Source organism: Phaenicophaeus curvirostris, chromosome 12 (genome assembly GCF_032191515.1).
Source record: "Phaenicophaeus curvirostris isolate KB17595 chromosome 12, BPBGC_Pcur_1.0, whole genome shotgun sequence".
In the NCBI taxonomy this organism is placed as follows: domain Eukaryota; kingdom Metazoa; phylum Chordata; class Aves; order Cuculiformes; family Cuculidae; genus Phaenicophaeus; species Phaenicophaeus curvirostris.
Genome location: NC_091403.1, coordinates 21,362,418 through 21,388,457, shown reverse-complemented (window position 1 = coordinate 21,388,457; position 26,040 = coordinate 21,362,418). Strand labels below are relative to the sequence as shown.

General features: G+C 44.3%; 3 protein-coding genes across 6 annotated transcripts in view; all 3 read left to right on the top strand.

Annotated features, from left to right (window-relative positions):
• IQCH (IQ motif containing H) overlaps positions 1-6,673 on the top strand; it is a 67,431-nt gene extending 60,758 nt beyond the window's left edge. Inside the window, exons 19-21 of the mRNA XM_069866591.1 lie at positions 771-832; positions 4,106-4,214; positions 5,569-6,673. Coding sequence (XP_069722692.1) covers positions 771-832; positions 4,106-4,214; positions 5,569-5,670 — 273 coding nt within the window. The 3' untranslated portion in view covers positions 5,671-6,673. The remainder of the gene's footprint in view (positions 1-770; positions 833-4,105; positions 4,215-5,568) is intronic.
• A 3,732-nt stretch (positions 6,674-10,405) lies between these two features.
• Positions 10,406-13,267, top strand: C12H15orf61 (chromosome 12 C15orf61 homolog). The gene is made up of 2 exons (XM_069866818.1): positions 10,406-10,745; positions 12,556-13,267. The coding sequence occupies exons 1-2, from the start codon at positions 10,406-10,408 to the stop codon at positions 12,681-12,683; spliced, it is 468 nt and encodes a 155-aa protein (XP_069722919.1). The 3' UTR covers positions 12,684-13,267.
• Positions 13,268-19,662: 6,395 nt separating this feature from the next.
• MAP2K5 (mitogen-activated protein kinase kinase 5) overlaps positions 19,663-26,040 on the top strand; it is a 131,570-nt gene continuing 125,192 nt past the window's right edge. For 3 of the 4 annotated variants that reach the window (XM_069866660.1, XM_069866659.1, XM_069866657.1), the window contains exons 1-2: positions 19,663-19,899; positions 24,558-24,606. In XM_069866660.1, the coding sequence (XP_069722761.1) occupies positions 19,765-19,899; positions 24,558-24,606 (184 nt within the window). In that variant the 5' untranslated portion in view covers positions 19,663-19,764. The remainder of the gene's footprint in view (positions 19,900-24,557; positions 24,607-26,040) is intronic. The other variant, XM_069866658.1, reaches the window with a different exon arrangement.

Sequence of the window (26,040 nt, the reverse complement as noted above, 5' to 3'; positions counted from 1 at the left end):
CGATAAGTAATGGAGAACTGATAGGGGAGCGGAGAGATAAAAATGTAGGCTTTGCTGGGAAAGGACTTGCTTAAGGCTTGGGAACAGAATTGTAAAAGGATGAAATGTAGAAGAGGTTAGAAGATACTACATGAGACACAACAGCAGATCAAGATTTATGATCCTAAGGCACAGGCTTCACTGGGGAGTGCAGACTTTCCCGTGTTTTCTCACTGTAAAACCTCCCCAGGGATGACAGTGCCTGTTTGTGAAACTTCGCACAGTGACGTGTGGTAACTGTCCCTTAGCACATCTAAAATCCAGAGTTTTGCTGCCGACCAAAGCTGTCACCCCTAGCAGACCTGTAATGAACCAGAGCAGAAGTTAATGAGAGTCCATGTCCCACGTATATCTCAGATGAAGTACAAACTTCAAACCCAGGAAAACCTAAACCTGTTTTCGTTGGCTCACTTTAAGCATGTGCACCTGCATCTTGATACAAATGACTGTGTGAGGAGATAGTTTGTAAGGTACCTATGACCATCTTTTACTACTATGGAACAAAAATGTTTGCTATGGAATAGACTCTGTCGTACGTATTCTATTTACATAAAGTTAAGGCACTGTATCCTCTAAAATGTTAGAGCAATAGTTGACCATCACTGAGCAATAATCCATTACAAACAATTCCAAACTAGCCCTTCTGTGATATGGTTATGTACTTACTCCCTGTGTTTAATACATTTATTGTAATTGAATAATTAACACAATTTTGTCTTTTTATTTAACAGGAAAAACAGGGAACAGTTTTTATATTGTATGAAGATCAGAAGCGATACAGACTGGGAATGTTGTAAGTATACACTGTCAGTCCATGGCCTGATAAACAGCTGGGAACACGTTTGGTCCAAAGGGAGCAACACCAGAGCGCTTGCTGGTTTGGGCTCTAACAGACATCGCGGAGGGAATGAACAATCTGACCACCCCCTGTGCAAGTTCACTGACCATCATCTTCTGTTCAGAAAGTATAACGGCTTTTTGTAAGATTGGCCTTTTGAAAAGTTTCAGGGAGGCTTTAAGTGTTTTAGTAATGAAGAAAGCACGGGAATCTGCTTGGATCAAAGCCTGACTGCATTGCAGAGTAAAGCCCGACTGCAGCGAGCTTCACAAGAGCTGGATTCACTGTCAATAGCGATCTCGCTGTGCGAGCACAGAGATTAGCGCAGGCTTACTTTACAGGCAACATTATTAAAACCCTAACTATGCCTGATGCAAAGAAGGGTGAAGTTAAATGCCTTCATACATTGTTCTTCACAAAGTGATCAATGACAGTCAGGCAACAGCAGATCATAGTTCACTAATTCTTTAGATGTATGAACCTCTCCTAAGAAGTCTAAGAAAGCATAAGCTGCACAAATCTACTACACGCTGATTGAAAACCTCTCCTCGGGGAGAATTTATGTAAAGTTTACTGCCAAAATAGAACGTAATGAGTGAGGGGCTGCAACCGTCTGTTCTCAGTCTGTTCTGTATTCCATTGATGCTGGCACTATTTCGTTAATGACCTGGATAAGAAAACAGCTTCCTCGAGCGCTAGATGTGACTGCAAGTATTTTGGAGGGCAGGGATAGCATTCAAAATGATCTTGACAAATTGAAGAAACTATATGAAAACCAGAAAATTACCTTCAATTGGAAACAGGTGCAAGAAATTACACTTATCCAGCAGTAATGAGTATAAGGAACATGCAGCTTTGCAGGAAAGGATCTGACTTACAGTGGCTCACAAGCCACTAGGTCACAATGTCATGATCTTATGGAAAAGGGGAAGCAACATAAACCGGGAGATACTGGAAGTAATCCTTCTGCTAACATTCTTCAAGCATATCAACAGCCTTGACAGGAAGAAAAAATATGATTTCCCTGTCTTTGGTAGAAGAAGAAATAAACTTAACTTGCAGCAAGAAAGATTCATGTTTACAATAAGAAAGAATTCTGCTGGTAAGTGAAGAACTAATTAGTTGGCTCAGCACAGTTGCCATTGACAGGGCTTGGTAACAGATTAAACAAACCTCTATCAGGATGATGTAAGTAGCATTGATCCTGCCCTGGCACAAGGATGGAGTAAATGAATCCTAAAGATCGGGTTTTGGGCCATAATTCTCTCACCCTGTACTGGGCTCCTTTGGGTGAGGCTGTTGGTCATACGCAAGTGAGCGAGATTTGTTTGCAGCCAAGCTGTTCCTGTACTCTGCAACAGTCACAGTGCTGGCAACTTACAGAGCTGAGCCGAAAGATAAATTGGAAAGAAAATCACTGCACGTGAACTTGTAAAATATCTGCGGGAGCCACTGTAAATGTGATTTAGGCAGCTGAAAATGTACCATAAGCCACTAAACTTTCCTAAGAGCCCACAGATGCTAAGGGATGATTGCTTTCCTTCCCTGACCCCAGCTATGGAGCCCTCCTCCCTCCTGACCCTGCTTTTTCACTGTCTTTGGTACTTTCACACCTCTCCAGGAGCTGATTCAGCACTGCAACTTAGCAGAAAGCTTCTGTAAGGGCATTGTTTCTCTGCAAGGCTGAGATAGAGTCAGTCCATAAAAGGGGATATAGGGAGCATGAAAGTTGTTGCACGATAGACAGGGAGGAGCTGAAGAGAGAAGGACCTGCCCTTGCAGGGTTGGTGAGCTGTTGGATTGGCTTGTCCCTGTGTGTGTGATTTCATCCTATTAGCCTCATGCCTTGGAAATGGAGTCCTTATGTCAGAGACGCTGCGTCCTACCTCCTACTTGCTAACTTCTTTGGAATAATACGTCAGTGGTTGCTCCCCTGGTAAGAAACATAACAGATCATTGGCCTGAACTGGCAGTTATTAATGTACAACCAGAGCACTCTCAAAGCCATACGTTCTGATCCCAGATTTGTCTTCCATTGGTTTCAATGCAATTTCATGATCTTAATTTGGAAATATTTTCAAGAATAGAACAGTTTGAACTTATAAAATCACTGAAATTCCTCAAACATCTATGTGAATTGTCGTCCATTTTACTGCATTTGAGATTTGTTGTCAGCTCGAGCCAGTAAATTAGGTGCAGCCTTCCTCAGCACGATAGCCAGTTCCATAACTGTTCCCTACTGTATCGGAAACGGCGTGGCCAGCAGGAGCAGGGAACTGATTGTGCCCCTGTCCTCGGCACCGGTGAGGCTGCACCTTGAATACTGTGTCCAGTTTGGGGCCTCTCACAACAAGGACATTGAGGGGCTGGAGTGCATCTGGAGGAGGGGGATGAAGCTGGGGAAGGGGCTGGAGAACAAGCCTTATGAGGAGCAGCTGAGGGACCTGGGGGTGTTTAGCCTGGAGAAGAGGAGGCTGAGGGGAGACCTCATTGCCCTCTACAATTACCTGAAAGGAGGTTGTGGTGAAGTGGGTGCTGGTCTTTTCCCTCAAGTAACAAGTGACAGGATGAGAGGAAATGGCCTTAAGTTGTGCCGGGGAGGTTCAGGTTAGCCATCAGGAAAAATTTCTTCACCACAGGCTTTCTCGGGTACTGTCAGAGGCTGCCCAGGGAGGGGGTCCCTAGCCCTGGCGGTGTTTAAAAGCCGGGTAGATGAGGTACAGTTGGACTTGACGATCAAAAGGTCTTTTCCAACCAATTCTCTTCTATGTTTCTGTGATAAAAACATAAGTACTGAGAGCCTGTGTGCACCCTTGAAAAACCAGCACTTCAAAAGCTACAACAACCTGAGAGGTGCTGATACTGCTGGACTCTCGGATGCCTCTCACCATCTGTAGGCAGAAGCAACAGTTCTGAACTAACCTAGGCATGGAAAGCGTTCGACTGACTCAGTTCTAACTCAGACGTAGCCTCTTACTCAGAGCAGCTGAAACCTTACTGCATACATCTGCTAAGTTGATTAATAAAAATTATTTATCATTCAAATCCTTCCTGTTGACAAGTTAAAATGGAGCCTCATCTTTCATATCTCCCTGAAGATTGCCACCTTGTGAGATTGAAAATACTCATTAAATTCCATCACCAGACAGGCACAAATGAGAGGGCGATTGTTTTTAAGCATGTGAAGGGAATCATTGGTAAACTCATTTGTTTGGATATCATTAACAGAACAATTGGAGAGGATCTCCAGGGGGTCCTCATGACCTTTGCTCGCAATCTCTTCATCATCCATCAAGAAATATCAGCACCTAATATGCAAGGCGAGACCAATTTTAAGGTAAGGTGTTAATTAACTAACGATCCTGGTTAATTTCTGTACAAGGGCTGAAAATACCTCATGCTGTATCACAAGCAAGTGCTAAACCACTCATTTTTTATTGTTAGCGGTATGTATTTTACAGTGTAGAGGTCGTTATACGAGGTCTCCCAATGAGCCTGTTAGTTAAATTTAAGTTGGAAACTTTCTCTTTGAAGAGAGACATACTTTCAGCGTTAAACTATTTGTAACGTATGCTCCTGAACGTCTTCTGTAAGAGCAGAGGAGCTACTGGCACTGCCTGACACAGTTCTGTCACACGGGTCTGTTTTTAAAGGGACTCTATCAAGGTAGGAATCTTGCATTAGAAAAAAACTTCTTGGTTTATAATAGCAATTATTAACACCGATTTCTTTTAAGCAGGCAGCCACTGAGTGCTTTATCCGTTAGTTCACATCTGACATCAATCACACAAGTCAATTTTGTTCCCAGTTTTCCCTGCTCTTTGAATGTGCCTGCAGTGCCCATCCCCTCGTGACAGAGGATGCTCTGGGGTCCTGTGGGGGAAAGCAGAACAAAGCGCTGCGCTTCCTCGCACTGGGAATGTTTCCGCAGGAGTGCCCACCTTTACTCGGAAGCTTCTTTGTGCCGACCTTGCTGGCAGGAGCCGGTAAAGCAATAATGAATCCAACCCCGCGCCCTGAAACAAGCACGTATTACAATGCTGCTTTTTGATTCCAGAGAATAGCTGAACTTCCCAGAGGGAGTTCTTTTGCTAAACCACATCACCTTTGACTCAATAAGAAGTTTCTAAGATCCTGTCTGTAAGCATTTTGTACAAAGGTGAAGGGGAGCACTGTGTTACAGATTTGTACCTTAAAACACATAATGTCATTTAGATCAGATTCTACCCAGTCTTAACTCTGACTGTATTTTCCTCTGACAATCCAAGTGTGAAATGACAGTTCTAGAGAAGACAGAATTAAATTTCAACATGTTACAGAATAAAAACACAAACACACCCCCCCCTTTTTTCAATATAAGGAAGTGAAAAGCAGCCACTGAAGAAAAATATAAAAGGGAACTGTTCTTCATAGGGAGTTAGCAATGATTTACATATGCGGAACAGAACACCTGTTAGTTAATTAGAAGTGCAAATGGCAACGAGTTGTATTTTTTATTTACCTGGAATTTGTGCATATTTACTAATAATTCCCCCAACCGTCCCCAAAGTAACAGTAAATTTAATTGGCGCATCATGTCCTGTGTCGCACTGGTTACCTTTTCAAGGCAAGCACGACCAGCTGTGCATTCTGGCTGCTGGATTTCATTATAATGCCCATTAAATAACTTGTATTCCTTGAATCTGTTACAGATGGCAATTCAAGATATTGAAGCAATTCTAGGAATTACAGCAGAAAACAAACTGAAATTGGAAGAAGAGCAACCTTCAAAAGCAGATGCTCTGAAAGAATAGTTAACGGAAAATGTTTAAGTGCCTTATTCCTTATGCTTCTGGAAACGCTTTCTCATCTGTAAGAACAGGTTTGTTTTTTCTTCTGCATCGGCATGTGAGGTAATATTAACTGAGATGGTACTTTTCTATGGTTCCTGAGTGTGGTGCTTAGAATATCCCTTCTTTCAGAAAAATAAACTGTTGAAAAGCAGAGGATCATAACAAATGCCCCCGATGCTCACACTGTTGTTCCTGAAGTGCAGTATCTGGGTTTAAAATTTTATAAATGGAATATGTAGAGGGATCTCACTGCCTTTGTCACCAAATCAGGCTAGGAGATCACGCTCTGTTGAAGAGTCCTCTAACCCTGAATTCCCTTGCAAAACTATTGTCTTCTAAAATGCAGGCTTCCAATGTGACAGTGGGTCTGGTGTTCTTCTGCCTATACGTCATCTTATCAGTCAGGCCAGCAACCCAGATTCCTCTTTAGAAGCAGCTGTCCTATTGCTACCATTCTGTTTCTTTTGTTATCTATAGAGTTTTGCAGCAGTGGCTTTATGTTTGCTTTCAAATTATCAAAAATAATACTAATGGCACTGGTTTAGCATTGGCTTCTGAGAGGACAGTTAGAGTGTACAGCTGGACTTAATCTTAAGGGTCTTTTCCAACCTAAACAATTGTGTGATTCTGTAACTGTACTCATACTACGATTCCCAGTGTACCATGGCTTTTGGAGATCTTTCCATCCATCAGGTTCTGTATTTCAGATACTGATGACTTTTTTTGTCAGAATAGCTCGGGCAAAAGCAGACTTTAAGATAACAAACAGGCTTTAAGCAGTTGCAGCAGATCAGTGACCAGTTTTTCTGATGCCCGAGCTTTTGACCCATTACTTTCAAACATTGTCTTCTGCGTTAGCCTTTTTCTTTGGTCACAGATGCTACTTTTGGTCTCTGTGGATGAGAATTTTTCCATAAATGCTGATCCCTGTTTCAAATAAAAGTCTTAGAATATTTTTGTTTAACTCTGGTTTGTTTGTTTTTATTCCTTTATTACACGTGATCTCAATATGGTCTTGATTTTGGATATACCAGAGCCCACACAGACTTCTCTAACACAGACCGTAGCCAATGAATGCACTTACTGGAAGTCTTTATTCTTTATAGCTAGAAATCAAAGTAAAAGAGGTATTTTTGGCTGTAATAAGTACAATGATCTCTCACTTGCCAAGAAATTACATGCCAAAAAGCATAGTAGAATTGTTTATTAGTTCTTCCAGCAAGATGAGATGTATTTGTTCTCTGTTCTACTGGAGGGGTTGCAGAAAGAGTACGTTGTTCTGGGTTTTTCCTCTCTGCGTTTATAACACATCCCCTCCTATTTTACTGCTGAGAAGCTGTGCGTATTTCTCACCTCACTTCATATCCAAGCTATACAACGTCCCAGTTCATCCAGTGGAAGCAACATCCTGGGGGAGGGGGCGGCAGGGCAGAGCATGGCAGGATCAGGCAAGGAGTCAGCCAGTTTCTTAAGGGTTAAGGAAGATTAAGCCTTGATCCAAGCCAGAACAACATAAGGTCCGAGAGGCTCATTAGTTCACTGGCACTTAATAGACTGTAGTGTCCTAGGAGTAAATGAAACCTGCGCTTCCTAATGTCTTTGTTCCATTCTGACAAAAGAAAACTGTACCTGTTTTTGCAGGGAACAAGTGATCTGAAAGTTCCCACGATGAGAGAGATTTCTCAGCATGTACAAAGTGTGAAATGGATTTTGAGGAAAAAAATGTTTTAATTACTATTAACACTTCTGAGCGCTGAGCTGATGGAAAGATAGATAGTGCTGTACAGTCTCTCACATTCAACTCCCATAGAGCTGGTGCCAAAAATGTGGGGGTTTAGCATTACAACAGCAGATCTAAAATGAAATTATTTTTTTTTATACAAAAATTCAGAAGTGTAGTAATGATTCTCCTCTTCAAACAACTGGATTGTTTGTTCCCACTTACTAAAGGAATAATAGAGTTCTTGAACTGTAGCTTGAATTTCAGAATGTGATCTAGACTGGGAAGGAAACAAAGTAAGTGGGAATCACAAGATAAAAGGCATGGTGCTCATCAGAAATTGTGAAAGAATTCTGCAGCTAAGGAAAGGAATGGCCCAAGCTGGTTCCCCAGTTATGAGGTGTGGAGGAATCCTTGTAGGAGGTGATGGGGGCAGTAGGTTTGGCATCAGCCAACAGAAGATGTAGATGATGATGATTGATGATGATGATGATAAAGGCTTCATGCTCCTGATGAGCCAGAGTTGGAAATGAAGATGGGTGTTCATTTGACAGCACTGCACGGATCTTGTTTTTCCAAGAACGAACACACTGTCTGCAGCACACATGCTGCCTATTTCAGGTCATTCTCCTGTGAGAACAAAGCCTGGAGTTGGCACTGGAAACCATGTCTCCCTTTTAAGATATTTGGGTTCAAAGCCCTGCAGAGAAAGGGCAGTCAACCCACGTTTCCACATTGTGGGATGACAACTCTGAGCAGAGCGCAAAAAAGCAATTCCTCAGCACAACCACTTCCAGGTGTCCTCTGAAAGGAAGCATTCACCCAACCATTTCTGGATCTCCAATGAGAATTTACCTCATTCCATCTGGGTTAAGGTAGCAAATCCCTGGAATTTTAAGGTTAACTCAGTCCTTGATATTTCACAGTGACTATGTCACATCACCTCCCATTTAACACATCGCCCATCGTGGATCTGAGGTACCCCCTTTTTTGGTGTACAGGTCCTCTGTATTTCACTATAGACTACAAATTTTGCTACTGCAGTTGGGCACTAATGATTAGGTACTGCAATTGCTGACAGCCTTCATGACTGTAATTTAATATATCATCTCGACTGAAGAACAGTCAGACTGGAGTTTAGCTTCATCGCAAAGATATGCATTTCAGGAGGCTGTTTTGACATAACAATGATCAGATGCCAATGAACACAGAGCCCTGAACTGCGCAACCGAGCGCTTATTAACAGAACACATTTGGAAGAACACTTCGTAACACTTTCAGCCTCACCCGGAGGATATTTGTTCATGATTCTCGCACTCTTTTGAGGTATGTACTGGTTTGCTGTGCATTTGTAAATACAGATGATACGTCGTTCCATTTGTAGTATGTGTGCAAGCAGAGGTGCATCTACGTTCTCTTAGCCAGTATGAGGTCACGCTGCCAGAGACAGGATTTTCCCCTTCTTCTTGCACTTTTAACAATAAAAGCAACTGACAGTTAATAGCAGAACAGGAGGTAATTTTGACCATTAAGTGTAACAGCAGTACATCACTTCTAAGGTGTAACACCTTACTTCAGACCTTTGCCACGTTGAGCCATAATGTCAGATTCCAGCTTCTTTTATATTCATTGTTGCCACTAATATTGAAACTATCTATATGCTTTATTAATTTTAGGAAGGTGAACTCAAGTCAAATGTGTTACTGCTGATGATTAATAATTACTAGTTCTACACACACATGTAGTGCATTATAGTAAATAAACAGGGTGCATCGTTGAGTAGTGATTGATTAATTAGCATATTCATACTGCATAGCTCAATGGTTTAAGATCGCTGAGTTTGTGATATTGCCTGCAATTATTAAAAGCAAAAATCTGATCCCATTTCTCAGTTTACTCTTCTGTGCAGACTTTTTTTCCCAAATAGAGTGTTCAGCGGTTCCAAACCTTAGTTTTTATTTAGAAATAATTGTTTTGTAGATATTGGCCATGATTTTAAACAATCTCTTTGGAGGGGTCTAACACTTCCAGAGCACTAGTTTTAAACCTGATTTGCTGTTCAGGTTTGACCAACTGGGACACGTGCGGTTCAGCACGTGTTCTGCTGGGCATGGGCTGGCACGGCCGATGCTCCAGCAGGGAAAAGGGCTGGCTCGTGTCCCCACGCTGCCACCAGACCATTTCCAACAATGCCAGCCCTGAGTTTCCACACCTCAAATCCTGGGTTCACTTGTGGGCCCCTCACTGCAAGGAGGACACTGAGGGGCTGGAGCGCGTCCAGAGAAGGGGAACAGAGCTGGGGAAGGGGCTGGAGAACAGGGTTAAGAGAGGCAGCTGAGGAACTGGGGCTGTTTAGCCTGGAGAAAAGGAGCCTGAGAATCATAGAATCATAGAAGTACTAGGTTGGAAGAGACCCACCAGATCATCGAGTCCAACCATTCCCATCAATCACTAACCCATGTCCCTCAGAGCCTCGTCCACCCGTCCCTTAAACCCCTCCAGGGAAGGGGACTCAACCCCCTCCCTGGGCAGCCTCTGCCAGGGACCAATGACCCTTTCCGTGAAAATTTTTTTTCCTAATGTTCAGACTGAGCCTCCCCTGGCGGAGCTTGAGGCCATTCCCTCTCGTCCTGTCCCCTGTCCCTTGGGAGAAGAGCCCAGCTCCCTCCTCTCCACAACCTCCTTTCAGGGAGTTGGAGAGAGCAATGAGGTCTCCCCTCAGCCTCCTCTTCTCCAGGCTAAACACCCCCAGCTCTCTCAGCCGCTCCTCATAAGGCCTGTTCTCCAGCCCCCTCACCAGCTTCGTTGCTCTTCTCTGGACTCGCTCCAGAGCCTCAACATCCTCCTTGTGGTGAGGGGCCGAGGGGAGACCTCCTCGCTCTGCGGCTCCTGGAAAGGAGGCCGGGGCGGCTCGGGCCCCGCCTCCCCGAGCTCCTTTCCCCGCCCCGGCCCGGTCGGTGCGGGGCCTCCCCCGCCATGCGCGCGCTGGGCCGGCTGCACGCGGCGGCCGTGCGGCTGCTGCTGTTGCCCTGGCGGCGCCGCCGCTCCGCGGCCCGTCCCGCCGCCTCCGAGGTGCTGAGCCAGCACCTGCGGCAGCGCGCGCTGCCGCCCTGGACCTCCTTCTGCGTGCCCTACGGCGCCGTCCGCAACGACCAGTTCGGGCTCTCGCACTTCAACTGGCGGGTGGACGGCGCCAACTACCACGTCCTGCGCACCGGCTGCTTCCCCTTCATCAAGTACCACTGCTCCCGCGCCGCCCCGCGGGACCTGGCGCTGCAGAACGCCGCCTTCACCGCGCTCAAGGCCCTCAACGCCGGTGAGCTCGGGCCGGGCCGCACCGCTCCCCTCCCCTCCCATCTCCTCTCCCCTCCCCTTCCCTCTCTTCTTCCCCTCCTTTCCCTCCCTTCTCCCTTCTCTCCCCTCCCCTTCTTTTCTCTCCTTTCCCTCTCCCCCTTCCTCTTCCCTTCTCTCGCCTCTTTCCTCTCCCCTCCCCTTTCTTTTCCCCCTTCTCTTCCAGTACCTTAGCTCTCCTCTCCCTTCCTTTTTCCTCCCCTCCCTCTTTCCCTCTCTCCCCTATTTTTTCCCTTTTTCTCTTCTCCCTTCTCCCTCCTGCCCCTTCTCCCTCCTGCCCCTTCTCCCTCCTGCCCCCTCTCCCCTCCCTCCTGCCCCCCCTCCCCCCGCCCCCTCTCCCCCTTCCCTCCCCCCTGCCCCCCCTCCCTCCTGTCCCCGAGGTGACGAAGCCCCCGCGGCTGACTGGGGGCCGAGCGGAGCCCCCGTCGCTCTCAGAGCCGCGGGGCCGCAGCGCTGTGAGTCGGCGCCCCCTGGGGCTTTGCCGGGTTCGCCTTCCTCTCTCTGGCGGGGGGAGCGGTAAAATTCACCGGCCCTGAAGGGCGCGCTTGTTCCTTCCGTGGCGCCGTTTCCCTTCCCGAGCGCGTTGTGTGGCTGTGGGTGGCTCTGCCCCCTCGGCCAACGCGCTGGCGGTAGAAGCAAAGCAGTTCGTGGCTCAGAGAGAGCCTGGGGTCGTGCTGCGCATCCCATACAGGGATGGGGGCTCGGGCCAGTCTTGGACCCAAAGGGCTGCTGCAAGAGCAATAAATAACAGCGCTCCGTCACTACCTTGCTAGTATAAAAATGGATATCGACAGGTTTTGAAATACATTACTATTCAACAGATACAACACTTATTTGAATAGTGACAGTTATATAATTTCATCTATTTCTTGTTTTCATATTTCATTTAAATAAATCTCCTTCGCTTTGCAAGTCTTCAGTGACTTAACTAACCATGTCTGCCAGTCTTCATTTTTTGATCTTTCCAACTGATATGCTGGGAAAATGTGATCACCAAGATTGATTTCTTAATAACATCTTTAAACCTGATTTTATTTCTCCCTCCACACAGTCAGGCCTTTTATCTGCCCCATCCTTCTTGCAGCTACCCTGAATGTTTCATGTTTAAATGATGGGCAAGCCTAACTAAAAAGTCAGCTCCTCTCTCCTGGGAATCGCTTAAGCAGTTGGGTAACTTCAAACACGTTAAATTCAGTGTTTCTGTATCTTACTGAATACAGAGCTAAACCCATCTCCATCTTTCCCTCTGCATTATGTAAAATATTGTTTGTAGTTACCATTTGGCAGTCTTGACTGCTGATCTGATTTTCCCAAGAGCAGCTTCATGTTGATCTACGAAGCCACTGCTGCTTTTCCCTTCTTCCTCCACTCTGATACACAAACTCTGAGCTGATAACTAAGCAGATGCCTGGGGAGTTTGTGCTTTATTGTTTGGCTGCGTATTTTTTTGTTTAATCGGTAGAAATCAGACTGTATGCATGACCGTATTTCACTTCTTTCATCCTGCTATCCTCCCAGTTTATTTTTCTCTCAATTCCTGCGTATTGCTGCTTTTCCGAAGCTGTTTTTTGATTCTTGTGCACTTGGTGCACTTTGTGCACAAGAGGAGTATTATGTTCTACAGCCACCAGTGAGCATTTCAGTAAAGGCAAAATGTTAATGGCTTTCACAGGAATGGTTTTAATTTTGGAGTCATCATTCTTTACTATTAATAGGTGGATTTAATTTTCTTGTCTTGCTGTCTTTGTATGTAATGTGGTTTTGTCTCTCCTTAGGCATCCCAACTTTACTGTATGGAATTGGCTCCTGGTTCTTTGCCAACGTCACAGAGACTGTTCACACAAGTCACGGCCCAGTCACTATTTATTTTCTAAATAAAGAAGATGAAGGCGCGCTGTACTGAAATCGTGCCCTCGAGCACCTGTCATTTGGTGGGGTTCTGCGTTCGAGCTGCTGCAAGTATCTGCTCCCTTTGGCTAAAAGGATCTGAAAGCAACTGTTTGGCTTTTTTTCCAGTGCATTCTTTTACTTAGCGTGCTGTCTACAGGAAGCTCCCTGGAGCTTTTGGTCGTGAGAGATTTAGTTTTGCTGAGGTCAGTAAAGCTGAAAAAGCAGATACCTTGGGAGAATTAATATTTCTATGGGTATTACAATTTGCAGAAGTCAGTGATTGGTGCTGCTGAACAAACTTGTGATAATTTAAAGAGAGAAATTTACTAACTTAGAGAACTGAATTGTAGCATCTGGGCAACGAAACTGAATACACTAGACATTTTCAGAATGTCTGAAAAGGTGAAGCTGCTTAGGTTTCAGCTCTGACTAGATGCTTCATAATGCATTAATTGTCATAGCCGTGTGTGTGTTTGAAAGAATCCATGGCGCTCGCAATTGCCTGTCAGACTCTTTGAAAAAATACCACCCTGAGAATTAAAAAGTGGCTATATGGCATTTCTTCAAATTATATTTAAATAAAAGATCTAAAATGTGGTTTATGCTTGTATTTTTTGCAGTTCTTGAATTCCAGATCCAGATATCTGCATTACTCTTTTTTGCCTTATGGGTAAGGAACAAAACCTAAGTCCTCTAGAAGATTTAGTCCCCTGTGCTGAATTAGAAATTGATATTTTTAATTAATACAGGAGAATGAGAAGAATGCTATCTTCATTTTGTTGATGCAGAATACCTGATTTCCCCATTTGTAACTGAGCACAGGTGTAACAGGTACTTATAATGATGGAATGACTTAAATTCAGTTGGAAGCTTGGGCAAAGAAAAGGCTTTTAGGGAATTATTTGGATAGTGGAAATACGGAATAATTGGACAGTAAGTTCAGACAACAGAAACACCTGTATAGGATGTATTTCTGGTGCTTGCTTTGAGTGCCATCAAATAATACCATTCATTCCAAGTCCTATGTCTGATCACATATGTTGATTATCTCAGTTTTCCTAAGTAGAAAGATACATATAAAATGGGTATGTATGGGTTTTGGAGGGTAATTGTTATTCCTAAATAAATAGTTGCCAAGCCATGACTACAGTATAATTTCATTTAAATACCTTTTTACTTAATTCCAGGTAACGGAACTGTTTTCCACTTAACAAAGCAATACATGTGTTTTTTCTAGAAGCAACACAAAAAAGCTTCAATCAGAGAAGTGCTTGCACCGTTCTGTTTAATTTTGGAGCATATTCTTGGCACAAGTTAAATGGGTCTCAAGACAGTATTAAAGGAAGCCTCATTAATAATAAAAATGACTGTTAGCATTTTTCTAGACCTGATACTCACTGTATTGGATAAAGTTAAATAACTGCAGCTCATAAGTTTAAGTCAAATACTGCTCATTCATTGCCACGGATCTTGTCAATATCTTGCTGTAAAGGTTTAGTCTCAACGCACGGCTGATAAAATGGTTTTTAATTACCAGACTATAAATACAGCTCTTCATTGGAGCTGCACCTCCACTCGCTGCAGCTCGTTTGATTTCTGATAATGCGTACTGCTGACTTTGCTTACCTGTTTTTCAATAGTAGCAGGCAACACAACTCCTTGTCCATATGGTGATGGGCAAGGCTCCTTAGAGAACATCTCTGACAAACTACCCTATTGATTGCTGCAATTCTGTGCTGCTCGCAGCATTAAATAGAGACTTGATTTCTTGTTCAATGATCTCACCGTGTAACAATTAAGCAAATGTAATATTTTCTTGTATTACATGAAAATCAATAGACCTCTTGCTCCTATGAAGTTGATCACGCTAAAAGATGAACTCAAAGATGTCTGAGGGCAGAGTGCAAATATAGTGGCGTTTGTTTCCTTAAGGCTTATATGTGACCTGTGATAGTACTTAGGAGGCAATATATGCAATTTATAACAGATAATGCTTGAGTTATTAAATCATAGCAAAAATAATTCTCTGGTATGAATAGAAAGCTACTTGCTCATCTTTGACCAAAGGTCAAATACTTAATCTGACTTTCACTCTTTCTGCTATAAACAACTACTTCTTCAAATCTTTTTTTATCACTTATTTTAAGTGTTGGCCTGAAGGCAAGATGGAAAGGTTGAGGGCCAGGAAGATGGAAGAAAATTCATACCATCTTGACTCACAAATTCCTGTAAGGTGCAGGGGAATGGGAATGGCAGGCAAGGATGAGTGTGCAGTGTGTAGGTCTCAGCTGAACCTTTGCTGCTTTACCTTCCTAATCCCCGTCACCATAAATTCCAGCCTTGTGGCAGTCAGCTCCTAAAGGGACAATCGAGTATTAAGAGAGCATCGTCTTCTGTTGTGAAGACCAAGTGCTTGAATTGAAGATGGTCCCTGAAGTGGGCTATGAGATGAGCTTCTAGCTGTTGAATTGTTTGCAGATGCATTTATTTGCATTCCTCTTGAAAGTCTTTTCAGGTTGTCGTGTAACTCCATTACTTCAAAAGACAAACTCACGGGGAACCAAACTGTTCATTCCTCTGGTCTAGAATAATTTATTTCTAATTGTTTTAATTACCTTTTAGCATGTATTACACTATGTGTATGTTGTGTATGCAACTTATACCAATGTTGATTCATGTTTTTTATGGATGATTGAACTACAAAACCACCCTTCCGATATTTTGCAGATTTGATCTGCACCATTTCCATTTGAAATAAAGGGTAGTTTATCTTGTAGGGCTTTCCTTAATTATCTCTACTGTATTCAAGAGTGATGTTTAAATGAGTGAGAGATGACATAAAAAGGCAGAGAGCTTTGTTTCACCTCACTTAACAACTGCTGCAGGTAAGTGAAACCTCAGTCTCAACCCAGAGGATCAGGTAGCTCCTTCTTGAAGCAGACTTTTTAAACTGTAATGACTGTTGGGGGCTCCTGCAGCTAAATGAGCGCTTAGTATTACATCTTACCTAGGTCAATGGTCTCGGGTATCTGAGTTACACTGTGTTACTGTAAATTAATGGAAAATGTAACTGCGCTTTGCTGAAAGATCAATGTTCAATAAAGGCTGCACAATCAAATCTTGTTGCAATGATTGAGGTCCTTAATTGCCTTTCAAAGATAAGGTGGTAATCAACATAGGTTTAACTGATCTTTCTTACCAGTTCAATTACATGCTAATGACTACAGCCAAGTCAGGATCTTTAACTACTTATACTTATTAAATCTTATGTTTGTTGTGAAAAATTACTTAGGCTACCCAATCGATAAACCCCAGGTCTTAATTACTATATTTCACTTTTATACCTTTTTGTATGTTTGACAAATGTTTCACTGGAGACTGTGCAGCACTAATGAGCGAACCCCGAGAAATACTGCTTCCTCTTTGTGTCTGCTCCTCCAAGTTATCAGAACACAAGGTGGGGGTTATCTCGGTTTTCATTGTGTGACTAGTAATGCAAATGTTCTAGGCAGCTTATTGTGCTTAAATATGATTTTCAGGTATAATAGCATTTTGTGTTACTACTTGGGAACCTGCAGGTGGGCATAGTTTCAACTTGAAGCTCTCAACTATTTTTCCAATATTAATGAATGCTAGATTTAAACAGCAGTAAGGATTGATATTCCCTTTTGTTTGTGATGAGTAGTCTTGTGTTGTCTTAAATATAAGTTGCTGTGTCCCTTCTAGATTCCTTTATTTCTTTTGAGTGATATCCAGAGCTTTTCTCCAGTCTCCAGAGAAAGCTGGAGCCAACTGACCTTCCATTGACTTAAGCAGAAGTTAGATCAATCCTCAGCTTGCTTTGTGTGGTTGACCTGCTGTAGTTCTGAGCATGTTGCAGCGCTAGGTAGAATGCTTTGGGTTTTTTCTTGGATCTTTGGCATTTTATTGCTTACTCTGTGTGCAAATGCTGGCACGTATCAGCTTATTTACTTATTCCAAGCAGTTCCAACTTTGCAGCAGTGGAGTAGGAAGGCAAGTGAATTACTCATCAACAGAGAGAAAGGCTACTCCTCCTTTTTTTGCTTTTGAACTGCTGAGATTAAAGAAGTTGATGAACAGAAGGGGAACGATGATACTGAACTTCTGGAGCTTCTGCAGGAAAATGGAGTGGGGGAAACATTCTTTCCCTAACAAATGTACTGAGTAAAGGAGAGACTAGGAAAAACAGTTTCAGTGGAATAGGAGTAGAGTGGTTTTAGATGGAGAAGGACGGATTTGGTAGAAAGGATGTCTAAAACAGAACTGAGAATGAGCAACAAATGTCAGGTTTATAAGAAGCCGCTTTCCTCAGCCTAGTGCTCATTAGCTGTAACTGTTCTCAAACGTATCGATACCCTCTCTGTTGTTAATGCTTTCTGGAGAAGTAGAACAGGAATCCAGAGGTCATTCTTCCATCACTCAAGAAATAAGTATTACTGCATTTTTTCATGGCCAGACTTAAAATTTCTGATTAAACAAAATTTATTGGAATCATTTTAGAGGCAAGAAAAGCAAGCAAAGTAGAAAAGTCCGAGTTGACTAAGTAGCCCCCTTCAAGAATCCAATTCCGGGCAGTCGGTGGGGTCCAGCAGTTTTTTCATACCGCTCACCGATACTCTTGAGAGATTCTGCAGCATGGCAAATCTAGTCATTTCAGTATTCTCTGAAAGCATTACGCTTTTCCTTGAAAACAAACATTTTTCTCTACATGGCCATCTCCAGATCTCCCCTGTCCCCTCCAATCGCAACGGAAAGCAGCAGAGAGCAGCAGCAGACTGCAATGAGACAGTTGTCTCCCGCTTGCAGCATAAAACCAGCCTGGAAGCTGTGGCACTGACAGAGAAAATTTCCCCCCCCCTCCAAGTAAAACCAGGATTTATAGAAGTCATGGGCTTCATGATCCTCCTGTAATTAAAGAACTGATGTATTGTTCCTTTGCAGATTTTGAATATTATTGCTTTGTGGAAAGACAATAACTTCAGATACATAATTATAAATAGGAAATCCATGCATATTTCTTGCTGACAGCCTGTCATCTGGGTTTAGTGGAGAAAATCAGACTGCCTAAGGTTTTTTTTTTTCCTGTGTCTTTCTGGAATTCTTGAACATCCTGTATCAGAAACTTTTTAAGGGGAGATTTGTGGGACAGTCATAGATAGTAAACTTTGAGATTATTTTACGATATAAAGTATCTGTGCTTTTGGTACACAAATTTTCCCCCAATGTTGAGGAAAATATATAAATAGATTTTGGTGAAGTTCTGTTCTCATAGCAGAATTTCCACAGGGGGATAAATAAATTTTAACTTTTTGTTTCAAATGTTGGTGTAGTTATAATGAAAATTTCCTCTATGAAGAAAGAGGCTTGATGCACTTTACTTCCTAAGATATAAGGAACCTTGAAGTTTGATTACAGCTGCATCAACACAAACCCTAATGGGGGATTAAGGTTATGATTAGCCCTGGAAAAGCTACATAATATTTATGCAAATTTGGCAAATTGAGCTCATTTTCCCCATAGTCCTGTAAATGAAAAAGACATTTTAGAAAAATTGCAGTTCTATAGAAATTTTATGATTTTGTATCCTATTCTTTAAAATTTAATAGAAAATTACTCTGATTGAAACGAACCCGAGTGAAGGGTATACAGGGACCACAGGCAAAAGGTTCATTTGAACAGCAAGACGTCTGTGCCGGCAGCACCAGTCCCTTAGATACTTAGGAGATGGGGCTTTATTAATTTCCAGTGTAGGAACTAAATTACAAAGTTATTGAACAGAGAGTGAATTTATCTCTACTAATGGCCATTGAAAGATCTTTTTTTTTTCTTCTAAATCTGAAACAAAGTAGAATTCTAATATGAGGAAGCTTGAAGATGTTTCAGGAATTAAATCAAACATACCTTCCACTTTCCCCCCTCTAAACTGATAGTACAACTCAAATAGTCTGGTTTGTCATGTATAATAATGTGAGAGACTGTGATAAAATGCACCGGTCTATAGCCCACAGTGCAGATTAACATGCTTCTCCCACGAAAAAGACCAGGATAGTTTAGTGCTGCAGAGCTGTGCGGAGCAGAGCCTTCCCTCTGCCTTCCATCTGCGACAGAGCCGCTCTGCAGAGCTGCCCAGGGCACAGCAGTCTCAGCGCTACAGGGACAACTGCGGTCGCTCCCACACACGGAACCACCCTGCGCTGCTGCCAAGGGAGCACGACCTGAGCTTTCCAGGGGTGCCTTTCACTGGAGCTGGGCTTTAAAGCAGACAGCGTCTTGATGTGGCCTTGGACACCTGCAGGGATGGGGCAGCCAGATCTCTGGGCAACCTGGGCCAGGGCCTCCCCACCATCAGCATGAAGAATTTCTTCCTAATGTCGGATCTAAATCTTCCCTCTTCCAATTTAAAGCCATTCCCCCTTGTCCCATCACTCCACACCCTTGTAAAAAGTCCCTCCCCAGCTTCCCTGGAGCTCCTCTGAACACTGGAAGCTGCTCTATGGTCTCCCCTCAGCCTTCTCTTCTCCAGGATGAACAACCTAACTCAGCCTGTTCTCATGCAGGAGGTGCTCCAGCCCTCGCATCATCTCCGTGGCCTCCTCTGGACTCACTCCAACAGCTCCACATCCTTCTTACGTTGTGGATTCCAGAACTGGACACAGGGCTCCAGGTCGAGTCCCACCAGAGTGGAGCAGAGAGGCGGAATGCCCCCCCTCACCTCTGCTTTGGGTGCGGCCCAGGGCACGGTTGGCTTTCTGGGCGGTGAGCACTCATTGCTGGCTCAGGTTGAGCTTCTCATCCTCCTCCAGCACCCCAAGCCCCTCTCCTCAGGCTTGATCCCCTCACATCACACGGTTCCGTCCTCCCCAATATGGCGCCGCCTCTTTAATATGGCGCCGCCTGCCCAATATGGCGCCGCCTCCTCAATATGGCGCCGCCTCCCCTTCCTCCTCCTCATTCTCTATCCCGGCCGCTCCGTTTTGATTCCGGGGCAGCGAGTCCTTCCTGCGGGCGGGGCGGTGCAGCGCGGGCCGTGCTCGGCGGCCGCCGCCGCAGCATGTGAGCCCGGCGGGGCGGGGATGCTCTGGCTGCTCTGCGATCCCTCCCGCGCCATGGAGAGCCAGGCGCTCGTCATCCGCATCAAGATCCCCGACGGCGGGGCTGTCGACTGGACCGTCCACTCGGCGCCTCAGCTGCTCTTCAGAGACGTGCTGGTGAGTGCTGGGACCCCTCCCGGCTGAGGGGCAGGCGGAGCCCCGGCGGGAGGGGGTGATGGCTCCGAACCAGGGAAGGGGCTCGGGCTGGAAAGACCTCAAAGCCCACCCAGTCCCACCCCCTGCCACGGGCAGGGACACCTCCCCCTGGATCAGGGGCTCCAAGCCCCATCCAGCCTGGCCTTGCACACCTCCAGGGATGGGGCGGCCGCAGCTTCCCTGGGCAGCCTGGGCCAGGGCTTCACCACCCTCCTAGTGAAGAAATTCCTCCTTATGTCTAGTCTCAACCTGCCCCTCTGCAGTTTATACTCGTTGCCCCTCGTCCTGTCACTCCAAGCCTTTGTAAGTAGCCCCTCCCCAGCTTTCTTGTAGCCCCTTCAGGTACTGGCAGGTCCCTCTAAGGTCTCCTCGGAGGCTTCTCCAGGCTGAACAACCCCAACGCTCGCAGCCTGTCCTCGTATGGGAGATGCTTCAGCTCTCGGGTCGTTTCTGTGGCCTCCTCTGGACCCGTTCTGACAGCTCCATGTCCTTGTGTTGAGAATTCCATAGAATCACAATGGTTTGGCTGGAAGGGATTTCAAAGCCCATCCAGTCCCACCCCGGCCATGGTCAGGGACGCCTCCCACTGGATCAGGGGCTCCAAGCCCCATCCAACCTGGCCTGGAACCCCTCCAGGGATGGGGCAGCCACCACTGCTCTGGGCAGCCTGGGCCAGGGCCTCCCCATGCTCACAGGAAAACATTTCTCCCTGATTTCTCTTGTCCGTTTCCTGGCTTTCAGCATACCAGCATTACCATTTGTCCTGTTGCCACAGGTCCTGCTAAAAAGTTTTTCCTCATCTTTCCTATCAGCCCCCTTTAAGCATTAAAAGGCTGCAATAAGGTCTCCTCTGAGTCTTCTCCAAGCTGAGCAACCCCAGCTCTCTCAGCCTCTCTTCACAGCAGAAAGCTCTTCCTGTACCACAGATCATGTGCAAATTTAATTTCTTCTGTTCATGATATTGGAGAGAAGTTCTGCAGAGCTCTTACGGTGTGTTGGATTTACGGAGAAGACAGGTGGGGACTGTGGAGTTGATTTGCTGGAAAATGTTTGATTTTGCTCCTATAGAAGATCGCAGAGGTAATTAGAACAGATGGCAGATGTTGTAGATTTTGTTATTCCTAGGATTTAGCATTATGTGTATTAGTATCCCATATGAGGACAGGCTGTCCTTTGGCATTTTAGGATTATTGGAAATCTAAGTTTTGTTGTATTACTTGACAACATTTCCCTATTTAATTTTAAATTCAGGTCATGGCTTTGCCAAGCCATTTTGCTTTTTAGCTTTCATCCTTGTTGCTCCATCATAGGAGCAGCTGGCGATGTGCAGGCCTTAAACTGGGGCTGTGGAGACTGTTTGACAAGTTTACTGAAAATAAAGTGCTGTTGAAGGGTAAACTGTGTACACAGCAGGAACTGGAGCCTGCAGTTCGTTCTGAGCCTGTGGCTCTGCGGTGCTCCAGACATCTTCGTTTGGGGCAGCAGCGAGGTATGGGGACCTGTGTCTAAAGCTGGAGAGGCTTCGGGCAGCACAGCTGTAACTGTGTGGGCCCTGCCCTACGTATGCGGTGGCACCTGTAGGTTCTGTTGTAGCTCCTGCAGCTGCTCCATCAGGTTGCAGCTGGGGCCAATCTGTGACTTCTTGACCAGAAGTTAAAAATGAACCTGTGTTTTCAGTTGTGGTACCGTGCTAACACACAGAATGCCTTCTGGAGCCAGATCTCAAATAAGCAGGAGTACAACAATGGAGGTAGCTCCAATGCAAAATTTTGTCTTGTTCTTCATCATTACTATTCAAGTCACTGAGAAAAGAGGAGTCTCTAGTTGTCGGATAACCTGTTGGAATCAGGAGTCTGACATTTGGTGCAATGCCTTACACGCTAAATGATGCATTTCTTAATTTTCAGCTGCTTTAATTCCATCTCTTGGAGGAGCCTTTGCAGGTACAAACCTGTGTGTTTGAGCAGGAAAACCTGGTGTTTGCAGGCTGGTTGGCCCTGGCGCCACAGGATGGTGCTTGACCCATGGAAGTGGCACTGGGCATTTTCTTGATGACTTTCCTAAACCGAGAGCTAAGAGCTGCTCTTCATAATGTCACTTTAAATATATCTGTGTATATCAGCTTTGCAGACCTGTAAGTTACCACTAAACAGATTTATTTTAATGGCAACACTAAAGGAATTAGAGTGAGCAGATTTTTTTTTCATCAGGCTGTCTGGATTTGTTTGCCCTGGCTGTCACTGGAGTAATTAAGCACTTGGTGTTAATTCAGGATAACTTCATGATGTCATACTGAGGTAAAATAAATTTTAACTGAATGGGGGCCATGGTTTCAGTGTTTGGCTGTTGTTTAGAGTGGTGCTTTCACGTTTTCTGCTTTCTTGCCCAGAAAAGAAGTGCTCCACAGCTCTTCTAGAGACCAGAGGTGGTGGAGTTTTGGTTTCAGCTGCTGTTCCGTGATTTCTCTCCTCATTTTTAAGGCTTCTCAGTTGTGTAAGATGGAATAGAATCTGTTGTGTCTGTGAGCCCACTTGAAAAACTACCTACAACTTTTAGGGTGTTATCACGTGTGATCATTGTTGTGATAGTAGAAAATCATCACATGTAATCTGTTGAAATTTAGAGTAATCCTTTAAGCCTGGGTCACTGAGAGGTCTGCTGTGTGTTTGAGCATGTAAATCCTTTGTAGCTGATGAAAACACTGTGGTAGCAGCAGAGCAATGATGTGGTTTCCCTCCCTGCAGGGGTGGCTTTTCTCAGGTGCTTTGATTTAATAGAAATACTGAAAGTCGACCAGAGCAAAATTCTTGTGGCTATTGGTAGAGTTTTCTTTTTAGCTATTTCTACCATAACTCCGTCTTGTACTAAATACAGTTCTTAAATTCACATACTTGGTTATTACTCATTTTAAAGCATCCCAATATATATTAAAAAAATATTCTGAATAGGGAAAAAAAAAATAAAATATTTTGCCATCACCGTTCCAGTTCTGTTGCAGCTTTTGGGAGGCTTAGGGCTTCCCTAGCAGGCTTGTGAGGCTGTCAGAACTGTCTCAGTGGCGCACTCACACAACTCTTAAATACACTTTGTAGATTCCCTAGAACTGGGGGCCTTTCTGATAACAATTTTTAAATCCATTTAGCGGAAGCATCTGTGTACCCACATGAGAATGTTTTATGAGTGGCTTAGGTCTTAAACAATTAAAGTGTGTTTGCTGAGGAATTTTCCATGTTTAACTAAGTGAATTTAGAAACAATTAGTTAACAGCACAGTCTTCAGTTTAAGCAAGACTTTAATTTATGTTGGGAGTGGGGGGTACAGCTTGGCTGGCTTTTTGCAGTGCTGTCAGACCCTGCAGAAGTATTGAAGTGGAAGAATTTTTGTTGACATTGCAATGTTTGGGGTTTGGTGGGGTTTTTTTTTCCGTTTTTGGCTCCACAAATTTACAATCTACAGCAGTGGATAGGCTGTATTGCCCACCTTTTGTCTTTTTGTATACAATTAATAGTTTAAGTGATGTACTATTAAGTTATTTTAGTATCTAAAATGGAAAGACAACATGAGAAAGTTTTAGAAATATTGTGTTTTCCAGCAAACTCTCGAAATCGTGGAATCGCAGAATGATTTGGGTTGGAAGGGACCTTAAAGCCCATCCAGTTCCCCCCCTGCCATGGGCAGGGACACCTCCCACTGGATCAGGGGCTCAAAGCCCCATCCAGCCTGGCCTTGGACACCTCCAGGGATGGGGCAGCCACCACTGCTCTGGGCAGCCTGGGCCAGGGCCTCCTCACCCTCACAGGAAAGATTTCTTCCTAATGTCTCATCTCAGTCTCCTCTCTTTCAGCTTAAGAAAGCTGAAAAAGCTTTTATGTCTTCAGGTCTTTTAGACTTATTCCCCGCAGGGCCCCCAGCATGCTTGGCTCTGTCTACTGAGTTTTGAAGAACTTCAAGTTCCACTTTAGAACAACAAAGAGCCCTCCAAATTTTCCAGCTTGTGTGGAGTGGAGAGCATCCTGAGATGTGGTGCAGCTGCTGGGTCCTGCTGCTTGCCCAGGCACTCGGGCACGATGACAGCCCTAAACCCATCCAGAGTGGTTTGTTACCCTGTTGTTCCTGAGCTGCTGGCAGGGCAGGAGATGGAGCTGCACCATGAGGTGACCTTGCAGTGGGAGTGAGAACCAGGACAGTTGTTGGGAGATGGGGAAGAGGAGTCAGGGTGGTGTAAGCAGAAGGGCTGAGAGGGAAAATGTGCTTTCTGAGGTGTGATAAAAAGCTGTTCATAAACCTCTGTTTTTATTACTTACTTCAAAGAGTTAGCTGTATGTTTTTCCATAACCCATAGACAAAATTGATTCTTTAAACTGCAAGAAGAGGCATCACTGGCTTGTTTGCAATTATGATTGAATTCTTTAAAAAGAAAACGGTTTTGCTCAAGGTAACTTGGAGAGGAAGAAGAACAGAGTGATTTGTGTTGTACAAAGTTTGTGATTCAGGGGCAGTGGTGAGTAGCAGGACTTGAAGTCTTCTGCCCGCAGCTGAGGACCAGTCCAGGTGATTTACTGTACATCATCTCAGGCATTTCCTATTTGAGATATAGCTAATTCTCCTTTACATTTTAGGATGTCATCGGTCAAGTTTTGCCAGATGCAACGACAACAGCATTTGAGTGTAAGTATGACTTGTATAACTGTCTCCTTTGTCACGTTATAGGGCTGTCATTTTTTAAATAAATAATGTTTATGTTCATTGTCCATTATAGTTAAATATTCATGTGTTAATGCAAGTTTAATGGTGATACTGAACTAAGCAATATTTTATTATTTAATCACGTCTTCATTGAGTATATTTCTACAATATAGCTTTAATTACCAGCATGACCTTACCATGCTCTTACTCCTCACTGCAATTATATTAATCAAATTAAAAGTATAAAGTACCTGTTGGTCTAAGTTTAAAATTTTAATCCTCTGTTGGAAGAAACTGAAAGAGCAGCAGCTTTTACAGAAATGTGGTACAACATATAGATTGTGTACCAAATAGAGCAGCGTTAGACATTAATATTTCCTTTTACTGGAACAAACTGTTTTTTTGAGAAGGACTGAGATATTCAGACTGGACATCAGAAAAAAAATTTCACAGAAAGGGTCATCAGGCACTGGCAGAGGCTGCCCAGAGAGGTGGTTGAGTCACCATGCCTGGAGGTATTTAAAAGACGGGTAGATGAGGTGCTCAGGGACATGGTTTAGTGGCAGATAGGAATGGCTGGACTCAATGATCCAAGAGGTCTTTTCCAACCTGGTGATTCTACGATTCTATGATTTTTAGTTTTCTTTTTCCCCTTCTGCTGGGCTCAAGCAAAATTCACTATCTTCTCTGTGTCCTGCGCAAGATCGGGAGGCAGGGGTAGGTACGCAGCTTCAGCTCCAGGAAGAGGTAGGAGAGGAGTTCGGCTTGGTATGCTGTATACTTTCACCCCTTTTTATGTTTATGTTTGGAGGGATTCCCAGGGGATTGTCCTGTCTGGAGAACAGTAAACTGCAAAGGGGAGTCAAACATCTGTGTCTTAGATACTGAGCTGAAGTTTTCTTACAAGAGAAGAGGGCACCTGCTATTCCATTTTAATGTTTATATTTTTTTTCTGTATAAATGTGTTTTCCATTGATAGAAATGAATTAGTAAGAAGGAGCTGGAGGGGATTAGAGGTGTTACGTGAACAGGGTGGTGGTGCTGAAGGTGAGACAGCAGATACTATGAGATAGGACCTTGCATTTTTATTAGTGTTTGTCTCCTTTTTAGAGCTTTATGGATAATTCTGCAGGTGAATAAGTGGGCCCCTCACTACGAGGAGGACATTGACGGGTTGGAGCGCGTCCAGAGAAGGGGAACCGAACTGGTGAAGGGGCTGGAGAACAGGCCTTATGAGAGGCAGCTGAGAGAGCTGGGGGTGTTTAGCCTGGAGAAGAGGAGGCTGAGGGGAGACCTTATCATCCTCTACAATTACCTGAAAGGAGGTTGTGGTGAGGTTGGGTGCTGGTCTTTTCCCTCAAGTAACAAATGACAGGATGAGAAGAAATGGCCTCAAGTTGCACCAGGGGAGGTTCA